The 19,270-nt window shown below is 40.9% G+C and overlaps 1 protein-coding gene across 1 annotated transcript in view; it reads right to left on the reverse strand.

Moving 5' to 3' along the window:
* Positions 1-18,465, reverse strand: part of ENPEP (glutamyl aminopeptidase) — a 34,791-nt gene extending 16,326 nt beyond the window's left edge. The window contains exons 1-7 of the mRNA XM_082759516.1: positions 17,561-18,465; positions 12,569-12,710; positions 9,953-10,084; positions 5,838-5,958; positions 3,561-3,715; positions 2,817-2,930; positions 981-1,115 (exon numbers count right to left, since the gene is read on the reverse strand). Of these exons, the coding sequence (XP_082615642.1) occupies positions 981-1,115; positions 2,817-2,930; positions 3,561-3,715; positions 5,838-5,958; positions 9,953-10,084; positions 12,569-12,710; positions 17,561-18,228 (1,467 nt within the window). The 5' untranslated portion in view covers positions 18,229-18,465. The remainder of the gene's footprint in view (positions 1-980; positions 1,116-2,816; positions 2,931-3,560; positions 3,716-5,837; positions 5,959-9,952; positions 10,085-12,568; positions 12,711-17,560) is intronic.
* Positions 18,466-19,270: the final 805 nt, after the last annotated feature.

Raw genomic sequence — 19,270 nt, forward strand, 5'->3', positions numbered from 1 at the left:
TGTCAGACATACAAGAAGCTGCTAACACAAACACGGTGTATCAGGGTCATATGCAACATGATATGGGAGATGGCTTACTGAGGAGAGAGTGAACAGAGCCCCAGGACTGGTGTAAAGGCCCAGAAGTTGGATGGCACAGGCATCCTGGAGTCTCACTGGGCAGGCAGACCTGGGGGATTCTCCCAGTTGGTTCCAGTTGGCTCCAGAGAGACCCTTTAGAGGCACAGGTCTCCCCCACCACTGACAGGAACAGCCTCAGGATGAGCATAATGTATGTCAAAGACCTAACAGGGGTGCCCTCTACCACCTCCTGGGCTACAGACTTAGTCCAAGTCAGATGTGAGCTCCACAACTGGCAGTGAAACATAAAGCTAACATCTCCCAGTTTAGGGTCAATGCCACTAGAGGCTGGTGTTGCCCATCTTTGCTAAGGCTTCTAGGGAGCCTGAGATCCTGTGAGCAACATGAGACAAAAAATCACTTTCCTATTCTCACTGCTTGATTTCCTGCCTGGCTTCCTAAAAACAGAGGTTACAGTGCCCCAAAGGTGCAATGGAGAAGTGAGAGAGAGGACACCTGGCCATCTGCCCTTGCTTCAGGTTGTGTGGCTTGACAGAATTGGGCTACATCAGCACATGAGGTAACAGAAGAGGAGTGTGCTTAGTATCTGGCTTAGGATAATTTTAAACCCAACAACTCTTGTAGTAGACACTGCTGACACTGCCATTTCCCTGCTCCTCTGTGAGCAGATTTGCCTGGAACATGGTGGCCAACCAGAGCTCTGGCTGCATCGCTCCTCTCACCATCACTTTTGGCTGAATTATCACAGACAACAGCGGGGAATGTCCTAGAAACGAGCTCTGTGCAGACACAGCCCACACTGGCTTAGGAACTATGAGTATGAGCTCCCCTGACTTTTGCCTCCTCTCCCAAGCCTCCACTTTCTGTGCAGCCCACATCACCTCAGGGCGGCGTCCTACCTTGCTGTAGGAAATCCCATCAAACACAGCGGTGATTTCAGCTGGAGTTGACACATCGACCACAATTGGGTGGGAAGAAAGCAAAGAGTCATCCGACATAACGGGAAGTACGTCATCAGTTAAAGCCTGGTCAAGCTGAGAAGGAGAAGATGTTAGAATAAAAACAAAGACACCGAACTTCACAAAATCAGTAGCTTGAGGTGCAGCTTCTCTAGAGGGAGGCAGCTGGAAACGGAATGAAATTTCACCTCCTTTAAAGAAGACTTGCAAATTTGTGCTTTACCTCTGAGAGGGGAGGGATACATTTTTTCCTTAACTATGATAAGTCACCTTTTGTAAGCCCTATTTTCCCATGCGTATCATACCACACACACATGCACACACACAAAAACAAAACAAAACAAAACAAAAAAAAACAAACAACACACTCCGTAGGCACAAATGGAGGCTGTATTACCAATTTCGGCAGTGTGACAAAATCTCAAAGCATTATGGGCTCCTCTTGCAAAAATGGAGAGGGGTAAAGTAAGGAGGGAAGAAGGGAAGAAGGAAGCAGGCTTCTCCATCCTACAGGTGATTATCATTTTTTTTTAAATATGAAGTAACCTATGGTCAAAATCCCCTTACTTCTTAATCAGTGTTGGTAAAAAAAAAAAAAAAAAAAAAAAAAAAAAAAAAAAAAGACAAAATTTCTATTTAGTTTTCCTCTTACAATGCATGATAGGATAAAAATACTGAAATGGTGCAAGGTCTTAAATGAGCATGGTATCTACATTTAACGGCTTTTAAATTCTAGGCTCAGTAATTAAATTTTTGCTTACATAGGCAGATCTCCTACTTCAAGTGGAAAAGAAGTGATCCAGGAATGATTTCATCCTCAGCCTCACATAACGCAATGAGAAGAGCGATTTGTGGGAGGCAGGGGAAGCGCAGGGTAGGCACTGCCTGCTCCAGATGTCTCTCGGCTTGTCGATGGGCTCAGCCTGTGCAACACCTACCCTGCTTCCTTCCAGGGGCACATGTTATGTATTTTCTAGTAGCCAGAAAGTCGTTACTCCTGGACAGCTGGGGGAAATATGAATGCTATGTGCCATCACATCTGTTTGGGAAGGGAGGAAGGAGAGAGCAAGAAACCTCCCTTTGCTCACACGCTGTTATCATTCCTCAGATCATAATGCATATTGAAGGCTGCCCTCTTTGCAGCTTCCCAAAGCGAACGGAGTTGTTCTTGCTGCATAGTACCACAGGACATCCCCTGTCACTACCTATTTTTGCACTGTGCAGATTACACATACTCTTGAGCTGGAGCATTGGAAACGACACCTAAAATGCTGGCAGCAGATAGAGGGGGAGCTGATTTTCTCCTTGACGCACAGCTCAACCTGTGGGACAGGCTGGGGTTCCCAACCCACACCAGGTCAAGCAATGATCCTAAGGCAGGCCCTGTGACGAGAGACTACAGTCCATCTAACTAATTAAGGGGATTCTTCATCTTTTAGGACTGGACTTTGAACAACCTTTTAAAAACTGCTAACACTCTGCCCAGAGTCCACCTACGTATTATCTGCAATAACAATAACCAAGCACTTCACTCACTTGTTAAAAAGGATGACTCTTCACTGCAGACAAAGACTTTTCAAAGTTTACTTTGATTAGTTTCAGACCACAACATAGGGAGGTGGAAAAGCTTAAGCCAATATTTTCTTTAGATTGCGTTGCACTACGTTTTAAAAATATAAATATATTTTAAGTCCCCGTCATTCCTGTCTAATTTTTACACCCTTTCAAAATTCTCCCCCCAGTCCCACCAACCCTCCACAAGCCAGAAATAATTACCATTTCCCAATCTGGTTCCGCAACATTGACTCCTATGTATTCAAAGTAACTCGCAAATCCTTCATTTAACCACAGGTCATCCCACCAGTCCATGGTCACAATATTTCCAAACCACTGTAATTTATCAACATTGAAAGATGTGGTGTTAGCCAAACAGTAAATGTATATCTCTGTATCTCACATGTCCACGTAGAACATTCATTTGTTTACATTTCTTCCTATTACCAGATGAAAATTATCCTAATGCTGGGGTTTAAATAGGAACTGAGGCTTTGCCTGATGTTAAAACATCACTTTTATTATCAAATTACATATTACTGGGGAAATTGCTAATGATTCATGTGCCACTGAAAATATTTTTAGTTTCTTCCTCTTGATTTGCTGATTTGTGCTTGTACAGATATGTTTTCAGACAGCCTCCACAGTGTATAGCTGTCCTTATTTGCTTGCCCAAAAGAGACATCTGCACATGCAAATGAGTTCCTTTAAGACATTTCCGACAGATTTTCGTAAGCTGCCTCACCGTCTGGACCCAAGCATCTAATGTACTGAGAAAAATTCAAGGCAGTAGTTCTGGTACTTTAGAGCTCTATCAGGGAACGGTTTTAACACGGTATTTTGCAATCACAGTGTGAGCACATGTAGAAGATCCTGAGTCGTGATTAATAAGAGTATTTTCCTGATTAAATAATTGCTACTACACATTTAAAGAACTTTAAAAATGAGTCGCGTCCTAAAACATACCTGGTGAACCAGCTCGTGGGCTATCACAGCTGCTACTCGCTGTTTGTTGGAACTGGCAGACTCGTCGGGATCATAAAGTAGGTTTGTTTCTCTGTATGTGATCAGCCCCCAGTTCTCCATAGCACCTGTCCCAAAATCTGGAATAGCTATTTTATCTACATTGAAAGAAAGAGAATGTGGTTACCACTGTATCCTTTAAGCCACTTAAATCACCCTCTTTTCTGCTTATTCACAGCCGGTTTTGCTTGCCATATATGGTTCAGGCTTACTGCTGTGGACTGCAGCCTATAACCTGTGTTTAAGAAGCAGGGGACTGGCCTACAGCTGCTGATAGCAAGTGCCCAAGCTCTGCTGGGATTAGTAGGGCTACAACCAGTTGCACTACCTAGGATCTGTACTGAGAGACGATGCTGTGCCGCCTCCTGGGAGCGTGCATATGACACAGAACTTAATTTTGGCTCCTGAAATTAATAGTATTGTCTGGGGATGTGTTCTAGGCAGCAAACCACCTGAAACTATCTGTAGCATAATGAGGCATGTCATTGTTTGTCACACTGTCACATTAAAAATATTTATTGACATGTTAACCGAAGTAAATCCCCCATGCAGTGAACAACATCTGCTTCTATTCCCAGCAATTTGTGGGGGTCACTCCTTCATGGTCAGTAATCAATACAGGTTTAAACGAGAACTGTAGACTAAATTGGACTGGCATTTTCTTCTGCAAATAATAATGACCACAACCTTTCTGTGTGAGTTAGTGAAAAAGTACAGATGGATTTAAAAATGAATAGAACAAACAACCCTTACCCCACCCTAACAGAAGACGGGAATTAATCATTTTAATTTAAACAACTTGATTATAGAATCTAAGCTGGTAGTCTGGCCAGGGCTCCACTGAGAGTCAAAATGAGGATCACAGCGGGAATGGCAATGCCAGAAGCCATAACTCAATGTGAAACATATCTAAATATTTTGCAGAAATACTTTTGATTCATCAGGTTTGATCTAGGAGACTTCTAATACTGAGGGAACAACATAGTGCATCGGGAATTGTGATCCAACAAACAGATATTCTCAGAAATACAATATACAAGCTGCAAGAGCATCAGCCCTCTTATACTGCTGACCTGGGGTTGCCAGGGTCTGCAGTGCAGACAGACCCCTGATGTGGCAAAATCAGGCATTTGTGGAAATGAAAGCTTGGGTATGAAGCACAGTTAAGATATAGTCCCAATTATTAATTGGAACCAGTCTGCAAAAGGACAACGTCTAGCTTCCCTAAAACTCAGGTATTGTTGACGTGCAAATAGATATTTCCAGTAAACTCAACTGATGTTTTGAAGTGAGACAGAAATCTGTTGCTAAAGTAATACAGGTTGGACTGTTAGATATATTTGTTTGTAGTTTTTTGTTTTGTTTTGTTTTGTTTTCTTGATCCTTATAAGTTTATCAACATGACTGCATTACCTCTTGAGGTCATAGGAGGGGGCATTTCCAACACATTTTCACAACTCTGATTACATTCCCTACTTTACCAGTTCAAGCTGCACAAATCAGATCCAGAGAGCAGATAGCCCAAATTAAAGAATGTCCAAATGCACTACTTTCCTTTTATATATATATATATATATATATGTATGTACGTATACATTTATATATATAGCTTATATATATATATATATATATATATCTTATTTTGTAACCATGGGTAAATTTTGATCCTATACCCAAGCTCTGTGTCTTTATTCAGCCCAGCAGTAGTAACTACAAATTATACACTGGACCACATTCATCTTTCTAAGAAATGGTCACACACCCACTTTGCACTAAGCTTAGTAAATTGTATGACATACTCTCTGGCAATTTGCATCTTCACTTATCTCATTGCTGACTTTTGTCCAGAAGTTCCCATGGAAGTAGTGCTTGTTTTTCTCAAACTTCATCTGGCTCTATTTTAGGTCATAATGTTTTTTTTGCTGATGTCACCAATGATTCCCCTGATTTTCCACAAAACTCTCTAAAATATCCATGCCAAGAGCAGTTCTTCAGTTCATTTTTGAGAACTGCTAATGGAACTGTTGCTGAGACCAACACTCCCATCATGACACTTAAGAACATCTTGAACTACATTGGTACAATCTTAAAGCATCCTGACATAATATCAGCAGGTAGCAACCAAACAGTTTCATACTCTGTTTACCATCAAAATACAGGAACTTGTAGGAGAAATGTAACCACAACAGTAAATTAACAAAATGAAAAGCTAATAATCACCTAGTTTTGGAAGAGAATAGCTCATATTAAAGTACTCTTCAAAGAAGTCGAATACAATTTTTGTTACATTTGCTGCATATTCTGCCGTGTGTAATTGCAGTGGCTGGGCATAAACTCTCAGCTGTAAAATAGAGAGAGACAATTAGAGCAGTCTTCAGTTAAGAGAAACTAGGAGGTGTCAAGTACTGAAAAGTCATTTAACATACATACCTATAACACTGCAGATTTTCTCTAAGAGATTGGCCTAAGCAATGACTTCTGTTCCCTGACCTATTTATTCAAAAATTTTTTTTCAAATATCATGCATAGAAGAAACCAAGTCAACATAATATGTGCATGCTTCCTACACCATGCCTGAACTTCAAAACTGGCAAGACCCATGCCCAGAAGCTCACAGTGGCCATTTCCCAGCACCAAAGCTTCAAGCAAGGCCTAAGTGCCTACCAGCCACTCTTCTCCCAAGGTCTGGTTTTCTCAAGAAGGAAACCCGCATAAGCACAAGTGAAAGGAAGCCACTTGTTCTGAGCAGCTCATTGATTTAGACTGATCTCAACAGATCAATTTCAGGAGGCACATTTGGCATCCCTGTGCACGATGGCTGACCATTTCTGTGCTCTTCTTGAGTATCTGAGCTTGCATTTTTTGCTGAAGGCAAAAAACATTATCTTGAGTGCTGACCCTTCCACCCCAAAGGTTTTGTGTATTAGCTATTACTGCTTAAGTCCAGGAGGACTAGAGTCTGTATGGCACTCATAATCTTGATGAGGAGGCCTACAACTCGTGGAGCTTTTTTGGGGGGGGTCTTTGCCTCAATCTCTTTGTCCCAAAATTTCCAGGTCTCTTGCCTCAGACCTGAACTGTAGTGCTGCACTTGCAGGAGCTGTCAGCTGCCCCCTTCCTTGTCCCCCAATATCTCCAGCGTGGAAAGTGAGAAATCTTTATGTGAAGTGAAATCGCTGGCTTTGGGATAACCGATCCATCTTTTTGCAGGCACTGTGTCTCGTATGAATGGCCCACATTCTTCTGGCTGTGTTGGCGTGGCTTGTTTACTCCTCAGTCCCGTCTCATAGCCAGGCATTTAGGGTCCAAACTTAGCAAGGGAGCTGGCCTACTCTAGCAGCCTCTTTTGAGCCTGACAGTACATTTATTTCAATACCATGAAATTACACTTCCTCCAACAAGAGAGGAGGCTGGGACAGTGGTCAGAAATAAAGATGGAATGAAAAAAGCAAAACCAAAAAAAGCTTATGAAATTCAATCGGGAATCCATCCCAGCCAGGGGATTTCCCTTAGGGTCAGTTTGCAATTACAATCTGTAATTTCCACTTCAGTAAGCTCTTTACCCAATTTAGCAATCTTTGGTCCCCTAGCTGATCCATATTAATGGGTTCCAAAACCTTTAGCGTGCACTAGACCCGACTTTGGGTTTCATTTGTGTAATCTCCTCTGTGATTTTCCAAAGCAGACATTTGGTACCTGACAGGTAATCAGCTCAAGAGTGTTGTTTCCAGCTGTGGGCACATTTTCCACCATTGATTCTGTCAAGGTCTTTGTCAGGGCAATGATTTTCAGAGCTAATGGCAGAGTTTTTAAATAATAGATCGTATTGTGTGAGTTGCATGCTGTTGCTGTTGTTTACGCAAGCAATATATGGATTACACGGATAATTTCTGTTGGATTTATGATTTATTACTAACAATTTATATAGCAAACTATAGAATGTTTTTTCTCAACAATCAGCAACTCAATATCTCATGGCTTGGCAATGCTTCAAAGTTTTTTGCATGGAAGTGTTTAGTTAGGAGAAGGACTCTCTTACTATCTGATTAAAAACTCTAAAGATGACCTGCTTTTACTGGTAAAAACATCATTTTTAGTGATGATGCTTATTTGGCTCCCTTAATTTAAAACAATCTTATACATTTACCTTATATTGCTAAAATATGTCCATACTAAAAGAAAGGGAGCAGTTATGGTTTACTTTACTAAAAAATAAAAAAGAAAAAAAGAAAAAAGAAAAAGGAAAGAAAAAAAAGTTTTCTAGTGCAGGCAAGTCCTCAGAAATCATTTAGTGAATATCATTAGTAACAAATATAATAACCAAAGCCTGAACTAGGAAGAGTTTCTTCAGGCAACCTTTATACTGACACAAATACCCCCACTTCTACACACACTCAAACACACACACACACATGTACATGCACACACTTTAATTATTACATCTCAGTGAACACTCTCTTCTCTTTAGAAAAGCTATAACTGCTCAATAGCATTTTGTGCTTTATGACTTTGCTTGAGTCAAAAAATAAACAAGTATTGGCCTTATGACCATATTCTGGAGTGTGGTGTGGATGAGCAGATAATAAGCTAATTTTTAAATCTATAAAATGAAGTTTTCTGCCTTCAACATTCAGGTCTTCATCATTTTTTTTTTCCTTTTCTTTTTTTATTCTACAACACTATATTCTATAAAGCTCTCTCTCTTTTTTTTTTTTTTCTTTTCTCAGGTAACAAGTGATAGGATGTGAGGAAATGATCTCCAGTTGCAGCGGGGGGAGGGGTTAGATTGGATATTAGGAAGAATTTCTTCACAGAGAAGTTGGTCAAGCATTAGAATGGGCTGCCCAGGGAAGTGGTGGAGTCCCCATCCCTGGAGATGTGGACGTGGCACTAAGTGACATGGCTTAGCGATGGGACTTGGTAGGTCAGGTTGATGGTTGGACTTGATGATCTTGAGGGTCTTTTCCAACCTAAATGATTCTGTGATTCTAGAGCTGCACAAATTCAGGTTTTTTAAATAACTAAACTCTAGAGAATATCTATTGAGACCAAAGAACCAAAATCTTGTTCCTGACAATAAGTGGAGCAGCCAAGACAAACAGCATCACGTTAACAAAAATACATGGCTGAGTGGCCTAAAACGTTCTCCTGTTTTGCAGATTACTCAGCCAAACAGCAGGGATCTCAGAATATTGCATCACTATGTCAAGCCAGGCTCCATTTCCTTGGCTAAGTGCAATTTAGCCTCAGTTGTTTGTCAGGAAGTAAGGCAAGCGTACAGCACGATGTTAGCAAAGGCGTTGAGGAGGGAGGCCTCGGCACAGCGCTCTGCCAGGAAGTCTTTGCTAAGAGCAGGATCAGCACTTCGGAGCTTTATACAAGGCGGCTTTTCACACCAGCAGACAGCCTGAATGTGCCATGCTTTTTCAGGTAGGGAAAGGAAGGGGAAGCAGAAAGGGCACGCAGTTGTGGCATCACCCTCTCTCTCAGGTGAAATGTAAACCAATAAATAATCAAGAGTGGGTTTAGCATCCCAGACTAGCTGTAGGCTAAATGAGGAGCTTAGGCTGAGGAACAAATTCTCTTCAGGCTTTTGGCTATTCAGTAAATATTTTACCTGCTTATGCCTGTTCAGCTGCACCGTCAGGAAATTTTAATTGAATCCAAGCCAGAACTGGATTGGAACAGTTGTGTCTGTTGCGTCTAAACCAAGGAGCTACTTTGATTTTATGGATTCAGATTCAAACATAATCCATCAGAGCACCTGCCAAATACCCAGGTCCTGTCACTTCTGTATGGTTTAGTAAAGTATTTGTACGGTGGCAAGTTACCTTTAGCCACTGTTGCAAAATAAAGAATATTATAGCCAATATCCAATTGTACATAACATTGTAGTCGTATGTCTCCATGACTGTAAATAGGAAAGACATCAAATGTAATACAGATTCACACTTTTTAACCCCCCGAAAAACGTAAAGTATTTGTATCCAGGGCCTGTACCCTTGTACCCTTGGATTTGGACATTCCCTCCGGCTCTGGGCGTTAAGTTAAAGATGAGGTTATAGCAACAGTGCTCCTTCCTCAGCCACATGCCTGTATGGGATGTGCCAGCTGGGATCTCACTGAGATAGGAGACAGGGAAAAACTGCAGAATACTCTATGTACACAAGGTCAGAGGGACCACTGTGAACACCTAATCTGATTTGCTGCCTAAAATACATTTTGGGAAAGGCAAAACTCTTGTTTGTATTATAAAAACAGCTGATTCATTAAAAAAAATGCAAATCACTGTACATCGGTCATCAGAACCATGTTCATGCCGCAACAGGACTTACGGGTATTCCTCTGTTAGATATTCTCTCTACAAACTTGAACTGGTGTACTGCAAAGCATACCAAGTAAGTGCTCATGGGAACTGACTTTTCAAAAGTTGTCCGATTCCAGCCATCTTCCACCTGTACAGTTTGCTGTAGAAATGGGAAAATAATTAATTTGATTTTGAAATTGCAAACATGCAAAATTAGGTTTCATATTATTATGAAGGCTAAAACTACCCAGGAATGACAAATCACATCTCCAGATTCACCCCTTCTGGCATCACACTGCCAATGGCATGAGAACAGACAAAATACACAAAATGAAACGTTGTTTTTCTGCACTAAATAAGTTCACCTGGTTCTAATTTTGCATCAAGGATTTGAAACCATTCACATGCATGAGAATTTTGCCAATAGTTTTCCAGTGTACTTTAATACATTTTGTTCTTGAAATAGTTGTATAAAATAACATCACTCTGGACAGATCAAAGAAGAGACTGGATTCTGTCCTCTTACATATGTGCATCACTCAGGAGTCAGGGGGTGCAGCGATGTTAGTAAAGACCAAATTAATAAATCTATCCTGAACTTGCTCAGACACAAATTAGCACTGCTAATTGGTGGGCTGTTTAAATGTACATAGGGCTTAGCGATCATAGTTTTTATTTTGTTAAATCGATTTAAAACCATTCCTGGTTTTCTCAAGTGAACTGTAAGACCAAATCTACAACCTTTTCTATGCAATTTATACTCTGAAAATTTCTTTCTGCTGTGCATTGTCTGTCACCTGTCTAATAAATTTTTGTGCTTCTATCTGGATGACTAAAATAGGAGAAAAACACGCTTTATATAAAAGACACTAACCTTCATCTAGATACAATACTTCATGAGATTCATTTGTTATAAATACGATGTAAATAAAACATACATGTCACTGGTAATATGATTTCATGAGCTAAAAAATCCTTTTTACAGATATATTCACTATCTAATTTTTCATTATTTGACTCTAATTTGGTATCTTTTGGTCTTTCAACAAAGTCAGAATCTCAGTGGAAAAAAAAAAAAAAGAAAAAAAAAGTGGGGGGGGGGCTTTTAAAAAATTCGCTCCAGTAAAAAATGCAAATGAAATGTACAAGATCCTGGTTTTGCTGAACTGATTTTGCCACATGGACTCTAAAGCATCCCACCACCAAAACTACTACAAAATGTGTAACACACAACGTGCATTGCATTTGCAAACTACTTTAACTTCCATCCATTGAAATGATTCCCCAAAGATCCTTCACTACTAAGAACAGAGCAACCAACCTTGTGACCACACCAGATGAAAAAGGGTCCTGCTGTCATCTGTTAGTCAAACCCAGGATAATCTGTATCCCTTCCTGTACTTGGGTTTTAGCAAATTATTTAACAAGCAGTAGCTAGCTCTTTGAAAGCTTATATTTTATGTCCATTTTAGAGACAAAACCACACCTAGAGATGTAAAGCAGATCTCAAACCCCACTAAATCTTGATAACAGCTAGTTTTATCCCCGCACCGTCCATACCCTCACTTATCTGAGATCTACGTATAAAAGTACCACAAACACTCTTGATTCATGTGTTGTTCATCGAAGTACCTGCTGCTCTTCTAGGTATCATAAACACATTTTTTTAAAATAACAATAGATCAGAGCTTTAAATTTGCAAAGGGTCTGGGAGGCAGCTGTATCACAGGAATAATAGTTCTCTCAGCCACATTGCTGATGCATAGTTAAAGTTTGGGGAATCTTTAAATAAAACAGTACACAGCAAAGCAGATCTTTGTTTATTTTCTGGGTGGGGAGTGATCAGGAAGATGCAAATGTCAACAGCCTGGAGGCAGGAAGCTTTTTTTTAAACTTGGCACTTTATCTCCCACTTTAGAACGTAGTCATTAGAAATTAAACATTGGACGACACATTCAGTTAAACTATTCATTAGAAACTCTCGGCTGAAAGCCATTCAATCTTCTTCCAGAGCACCCAGATGTAGATAATTGGTGCCATTGAATTTCATCCCAAAGTTGGAATTTGAAATAGCAGGTCCAGAAATAGATTATTTAGAAAATTACAGCCATAGTGGACTAAAAAGTGTCCGCACTCATGATCTGACAGATAGGATTTTAGATTCTGTGTTATTATACACAATAGTCCTATACTATTTCTTGCTAGCAGGATCCTTTGCTGTTAGGTTGTGATCAGCAGGCTCTTGCACTAGAACATAATGCAGTTTTAGTGATTATTATGAGACTCCCTATCTGGGAAGCAGCTGTCTTTCAAAGCATTTCTTCTCAGAGTCCACCTGGTTTGACCGAAGAACCTGCTGTTACCTATTTATGGTTAGTAGGGGATGCTCATACATCATAACTGAAGAGAGGGCCATCTAGCTGAAGACAGAGACACGTTTCATTTCTGATTTGGATTTGGCTCTGCATTGCTACCTTGTGTACTGACTGGCCACTGGGAGTCCTAACCAGTCAGATTTCATGGAATATTTATTAACAATTAGCTTTACAGTGCCTGGGTGGTAGTCTGAGATTGCACAAGGACCTTGTGTCCAGTGGCTTTACAGAACCATCCCTCTTAGGCAGTAGAATTGAGAAATACATACCTGTACTGGCATGTTGGCAAGTGCTTCATACGTGTTTCGATGGATGATAGATATATTGTAAGTTGCCTTTTTGTTGGGTTCATCAAAGCAAGGAAATGATTTCCGTGCATCTGTTGGCTCGTGGTCAGTAGCTGCAATGCTCCTTAAATAAACAACAGATTGGCAGGTTGTTCCAAACCTTCACCGCATACCTTCCAAATCTTATCTGCACTTTCTAAGCATAAGTATTTAGCAACTTTACAAACTAAAATCAAGTACAAATGTTTTGTCCATTCATAAAAGTAGGTGACATCAGAAATGCAGAAGATAACATCATATAGGCATGTGGAGCATACATACCTCAAACTCTGTCATCAACATCCTCTAGGGTTCAGAGCAAAAACTAAAGACAATTACTTATCATGAAATCTTTTAGGAGACAGGTAATAAGATACAAATGACCCCTCCTGGATGGTAGACTTTTGCTTGCCTTCCTTATGAGTATTCCCATTGATTTCTGTGCCTAAAATGATGTTGGTATCTTTAAAAGGAAATATAGGTTCTGATATAGAGCTATTTACTTAAGTAATTCCATGTGTTGTTTACCATCTAGAGTTCATCTCGGGATTGGAGTTTTAGGCATCTCCAAGAAGACACTTTGGAATTCTTTTAGTGTCGCTGAAAACTCACCCTACCTATGTGTTTCTTTCGCTGCAGTGACCACATACACTTTTCTGCTGGTGCTGTTACTCTCCTCTGACTCCAATAAAGAAAGTGCTTGAGAAAGCATGGGAAGTCCAGGTAAACATCCTAGCACAAAACTGATGCTATGTTAACTGTCTCAAGGGGGGTTAGCAAGCCATCTCACTTAAATAAGAACAACCAGAAAAACTAGAGAATAAGGGGTCACAGAAGAAAATAAGATGAAGGTTGTGAAAGTTCCTATTGTGTGCTTGCTTCTCACAGTGACATTGGGTTCCCCATTAACGAACCATTCAGTGGCAGAACGTATTCTTCAGTGATTAATGGTGAAAGAGATCACAGATGCTTCTTCAATTAATCTGGAATGTTGAGCATTTTTGACAGCACTTCTACAGCTGCTCCAACTATATTAAGGTAGTTTTTCTTTCCGAAACGTAATTAAAAGTGTACATCGTAAATTACAGATCTGCAGCAGTCCTACAAGCTCACTTGACAACCAATTTTTCACTGTTTCTGTTGCCCTTGGCTTTTCTTTGTGGTGGTTAAATACTAAACTGGTCATTAGGAACTTGTAGCAGCAAGGTTCATTTACAAGCCTGATGAGGTAATATGTCTGGGTTCTCACCATTCATGTTCATTGGAATAGTAACTCTGTAGTTCATGAGCAGAAAGCATAACGAACCCTCACCTTAACATAACTTCAGGCTCAGTAGAGTTTCGTTTGCTCAGTAAATTGATGTAACTCTCTACTTTTGGTTGGATTTGAAAGCTATTTCACAATGAAGTTAACTTCAAGTCCCCAGGGCAATGCTTCACATCTATTGCTTAAAAATTTGGCTATATATTTTGACACATTTATATCTTGTTCCTAAAGATGGATAACACTATGATAGCTCTTCTGATTTATAAGGTGATTATCTATCCTCATCTATTTGTGGAGGCAGACAGACAGCAGCAGTGCAAAACCGCAGCACTACCTCTCCAGTAGAGTAGATGATCAGTACTCCAGGCTATGGCGTGCAAGTGGCACTAGAAACATGAGATGTTGTAACTTCCTCCCAAACTGTATAATGTATTTTTTCGATAAGATTTTCTTCATTGCTTGATGGAATCCACCCTTCTACTTGCTGTTGATGTCCAGACCTTTAAATATGAACTTGAGGTGACAGCTGTAAATATCCTAGTAATAGGGAGTGAAGACCTGGCTGAGACTGCATCCAGCTGTTGTTTCCAAAGTAAAACAGGTCTGCGTTTAGAACTATGATTAATTTCCTTTTTTATTCCCACTGCAAACACAGGGTTTTACTGCAAAAAAAGTGCTCCCCTTGAGCTGAGTAATGCTTTTTTTTTTTTTTTTTTTTTTTTGTACCTAGTGTTACATTAAATTCATATCCATTGCTTCTTCTGAGAAATTTTGCTCTTGAGATGCAAGAGCGCTACTTCCTTGTAACAACAACCTTGCCTTTATCTAATCAATAAAATCCTAAATGAAACTCTTCTTATCTGTTAGAGATGTGCCCAGCTGAGTATCTTTTACAAGCCTTTTATTCTCTTATGGAGGACAGAGAGAATTCCTATAAAAGGGAAACCATACATTGTCACAAACAGTAATTCAAAATCAAAATCAGATGGCTTGACATGTTTGTTTTATCTGTAATATCAAGATGAAAATAAAGGAAGGTATTAGCACATTCCCTTTCAGGAACCAGTGAGTTAAAAGAATCAATATTACCAGGTGGAGACTCTTATTGTGCTCCCTTCCTCAATATTTGAAAATAACACAGTTGTGATATATTTTTACTCACTGCATCATGTAAAAATGTAAAATAGGGAAGGACTGTTATTCCCCTTTCATCAGTGAAGAAATGAAATGCACAGAGATAGTGGAATAGCCTTACAAAAGGACTCCAGTGCTTACCGTTGGATTCAGGCACCCTCAGGAGGATCTAGACAGGTCTGTCTAAAACCTGCATTCTCAAAATTTCTACTTTCCTGCTCCCTACCTGCATGCTCACATCGATTTAAATAGTTGTGTTCCCAAGGTGTCTCAAGATCCATTTCTGGGCAAGTCCAAAAGTACCTTAAAAAAAGGGAGGGTGGGGGATTCACAAATGAGGTGTTCTCTCTAAGCCTCCCAAGGTTCCTGGACTTGCAGGCATGTTCTGCACATGTCTCCATGTTTTCCACAAAATGTGGTGGGAGATTCGGATCTAAGCAACAGCAGAACCTGGACTTCTGCCTGCTTTGTAAACAAAAGTCATTATAGCAATGCTTTGGCAAACCTTTGCCCTCACAGATAGACAGCTGGGGAGCAGCTCGGTCTGGAAACTGAATTTTCAGTGCCCTTTATTTTCTCAAAAGGTCCCACTGCTTCTAATACTGCCCAGAAGGGATGGGGGAGTTGGTTAATTACAAATTGGCTCTCATTTTCACCTCAGCCCTCTTCTGTCTAGCATCTGCTGCTATTAGTAGACTTTCTTGACTTCCGCTATTACCTGATCCAATTTGTATTTACTTCCAACATAACAAAAGGATGAACTATTTGGGCTGAAATATTGAAAGGGTGATAATCTGCCTCAGGCAAAGGTAAAGCAAAAAGCTCATTTCAGTCAGCATTGTTTTTGAGTAGAAAGCCAGGGGAAAATGCACTTTTAATAAGTAAGAAAACCTTTCCCTCACCATCTTTCCTTAACCCCTTCTACCACCTACCCTCATGCCAAGTAGCAGTATCTTGAAATTTGACTAGTAGTTGCTTTCATTTCAGAGCTTTACTTAGCACTATCACGTACATCACCTCTTGCACCTCAACAGACTTTCTACACAAACTTAACCCTATCGGAAATCACCATTCACTTGTACTTATTAGAGCCCATCTCAAGCCTAAGAAACAAACTCACACACTCAAGTTCCCTTCAGTACTGAGCATTTGCAGACTGCTAGCTAGGATCAATCGTGCAATACAGTAGCTCCTAGCATCCAAACCAAGGAGTAGGAACTCTCTTGAACTGAGCTCACTTCATACTTTCTTCAGCTTATGAAGTTCTCCTTTCTTCCTGCCCACAGATGCTCGGTCCTTGTCTTTCTACACTGTCTGGATCCAAGGGATAAAATGGAAATAACACACCCCGATTTAAAAAGAAGCAAAAAGGTTACACTTTAAAACTCCTGTGGGGTTTTCAGGTGCTCTAAGTATGAAACCAAAACGCCTTCCAAGTCAAAGCAATACTGAGTGGTACTAGACAGAGGAACAAGAGGGAAGGAGCTGGCAGGAGTTCAAGTTATTCCCTCCATGGCTTCTTCACAGACCCAATAACCATGTTTACACATAAAAATGAGTACTTGCTTTTTCCTTTGCTTCCTGGATTTGCTGCTGGTGGTGCCTGTCTGCTACTACTCCTGGCATTGCCTGACAGAGGTTGAATGAAGCTGATGCAACTCTCACTCATGACACTGTTGTCCCAGGAGGGCAAAAAAGTGCCATGAAAACAGACCAATGTTTGGCTTTGTGTTCCTGAAACAAGACCCTAGAAGAGTCTAGCCAAGTTTATCTTCTAGTTTTAAAGCATGGCCTAAGTCACTTCAGAAATGCAAATATTGTAAAATGGATGGTATTGTGCCCTTTCCATGCATTAAGTGAGAAGTTTTGCCCCTGAGCACTGAGAAATGGCTTTTTCAGGCTTTCCCCTTGACTGGAAAGTGAAATGGATTAAACGAACCACAAGAAGCTTATATCATAACTATAGATATGTTAAAAAAGAAGAGCTGGAGCAGAGAAACTTCAAGTCAAAGATAACCTTCATAGTTTGGATCTCCCTAACTTATAATTTAAACCAGCTGCAGAAGGGACAGAGTTTGGATATTCCTCAGGCTTGCAACATCAAGGAGGCACAATGTCAGGAAAAGTATCACAAGAGCATTTCACACCAAAACTACTACTCTGGGGAGCATCCGGCGCGTTGTGAGAGCTGTATGCTTTTTATTGGACTATGGAGCTAAAAAACAGGCCTCAGTCCCTCTACCTCTCTGAGGGAGCCTTTTGTAAAGCTCAAGGGTAACCTGGGACCAGTAGAATCTGGAAAAGTTTTTCAAAATAATAACAAAAGCCCCCAGCTCTCCAGCGCACTCTTGTCAACAGCCAAAAGATTTTGAATACAACATCTTCCTTAGGGGAATGAGAAAATTAAAGAACAGCCCAGAAATGTCAGCAAGTTGGTGAGAGACAAGACTGAGAAGCTGACACAGGCATAGAGCAGGTCTGAGCAAGTAGGAATAGAGAAGAACATTTAATAAATAAAAGAAAATTTCCTTTACTTAGTCTCTCCGTTCTCAACGTAGGTGGTCCTATAAAAGCCAACCAGGGAACCATTCAGCCAGCCTTGAAACTTCAGGGTGAGTATGTAAGGGTCATTGTCATTAGCGACAGGGAGCTCCGTTTCTGCCTTCATCACTATGTACTCTTGTGCTGTGTACTCAAAGCAGTCAGTCAGAGCAATCTGCTGTCCTGAGGATTTCTGGAGCGTGGGCTTTTCTGTAATCTTGGTCTCTCGCAGATGGAGCCACAGGTGGGTGGTAGGGTTTTCCAAAGCGATATAAATACTGACTGTCCCGGTGTAAATGTCTGTCTCCATCTCAGGCTTCACTTCCAGGTTGTAGTGCAAAGGCTTCACATAAGTGGGTAGTCTGAAATGGCTCCACTCGCCAGATCCATCATTTCTAGGAGGACAGGGACCTGCATCCACTGTGGGAGGAGAGGTTGTTGGCTGAGTTGGCTGAGTTGGCTGAGTTGGCTGAGTTGGCTGAGTTGGCTGAGTTGGCTTATCTGTTTCATCTGAAGACTGCTGCGATTTAGGTCTGGTCAGTCCCACACCAAGCCCCACAGCAAGACCTACAATGACCACAACGCCACAGATGATAGCCACATGCTTTGTCTTCATGCAGTACTTCTTGGGCTCCTTATCCTCGAGATCCATGTCCTCCATCTCAGCTCCCAGGTCTGTTCTCAGAGCAAAACATTAACCATATAAAGCTTATTAGTCAATTCAGCACTTGCTTTCGGTAAACTCAGCAGACTTGGTTTGTACGTTAATTGTGTAGCTATAGCTGTTCTCTCTCTGTCTCCCCCACCTCGCTTTCCACGAGGCACTCAATTAATTAAAGATAACATGCATTTAGAGGAAACATGAATGATCAAAAAGGAGTGCAGCTGGGCAGGGAGACTGAGGGAACCAACACAGACGAACATTGTTCCCGCTGCACTCCCCTTATAAGCAGCGCAACCCCACCCCCAGCCCCTCCTGCTGCTCCGGCCTGAGTTAAATATAAAACAGTGCTGTGTTAATCAGCAGTTAGGAGATCAGATGCCAAAGCTCTGTCAGCAGCTTTCAGAAGGAGTTTGCAGATAGAGGTGTAACTGCTCCAAAACCTCAACCTTTGCCACTGCCTCTTCCTTTTTTTACCGTGCTGTGTCTTGCTTGGTTTTTTGAGATTGCAGGTTTTTTTTTTTTTTTTCCCTCTTACTAGCAAGGATTTCCTTGAACTTCCACCCTATAGTTTGTGAGATGACGTCTCTAAAGTCTCAAAAATCCAGCAAAATCACATACATCTTTCAAGGCCTTTTCAACTGTTTCCCCTCTTTTCTAGGCTCATTTACCTCTGCTGTGTAATTCGAGGCAGTCGCAGGCAGAAGAATGTACAGCGGAATGATAAATCTTCATCGCTGACTTCAAACTTTAAAACACGTCCAATTCTTCTTGTCTCATAGGGCCAATTTTCCAGGAGACTGCTCATGACTGTGCATGCACAGGCAGCCTGGGATATGGCTGCCTTGTTGGTCAGTGCCATTGCAGAGCTGCCTGTGAACCCTCGCTGTGAGGGACACTTCTAAATATGCAGTTGGATGATTTATGTACTAAAAATCTAACTCAGCATTTACTGCATGTCATCACAATGTGGCGCTTCAATGAAACAAATTAATTGAACGGAGCCCAGTTCTGCCTTGAAAACCTTATTATAAGTAATGCC

The sequence above is a fragment of the Aythya marila genome (assembly GCF_965140915.1).
Source record: "Aythya marila genome assembly, chromosome: 4".
Classification (NCBI taxonomy): domain Eukaryota; kingdom Metazoa; phylum Chordata; class Aves; order Anseriformes; family Anatidae; genus Aythya; species Aythya marila.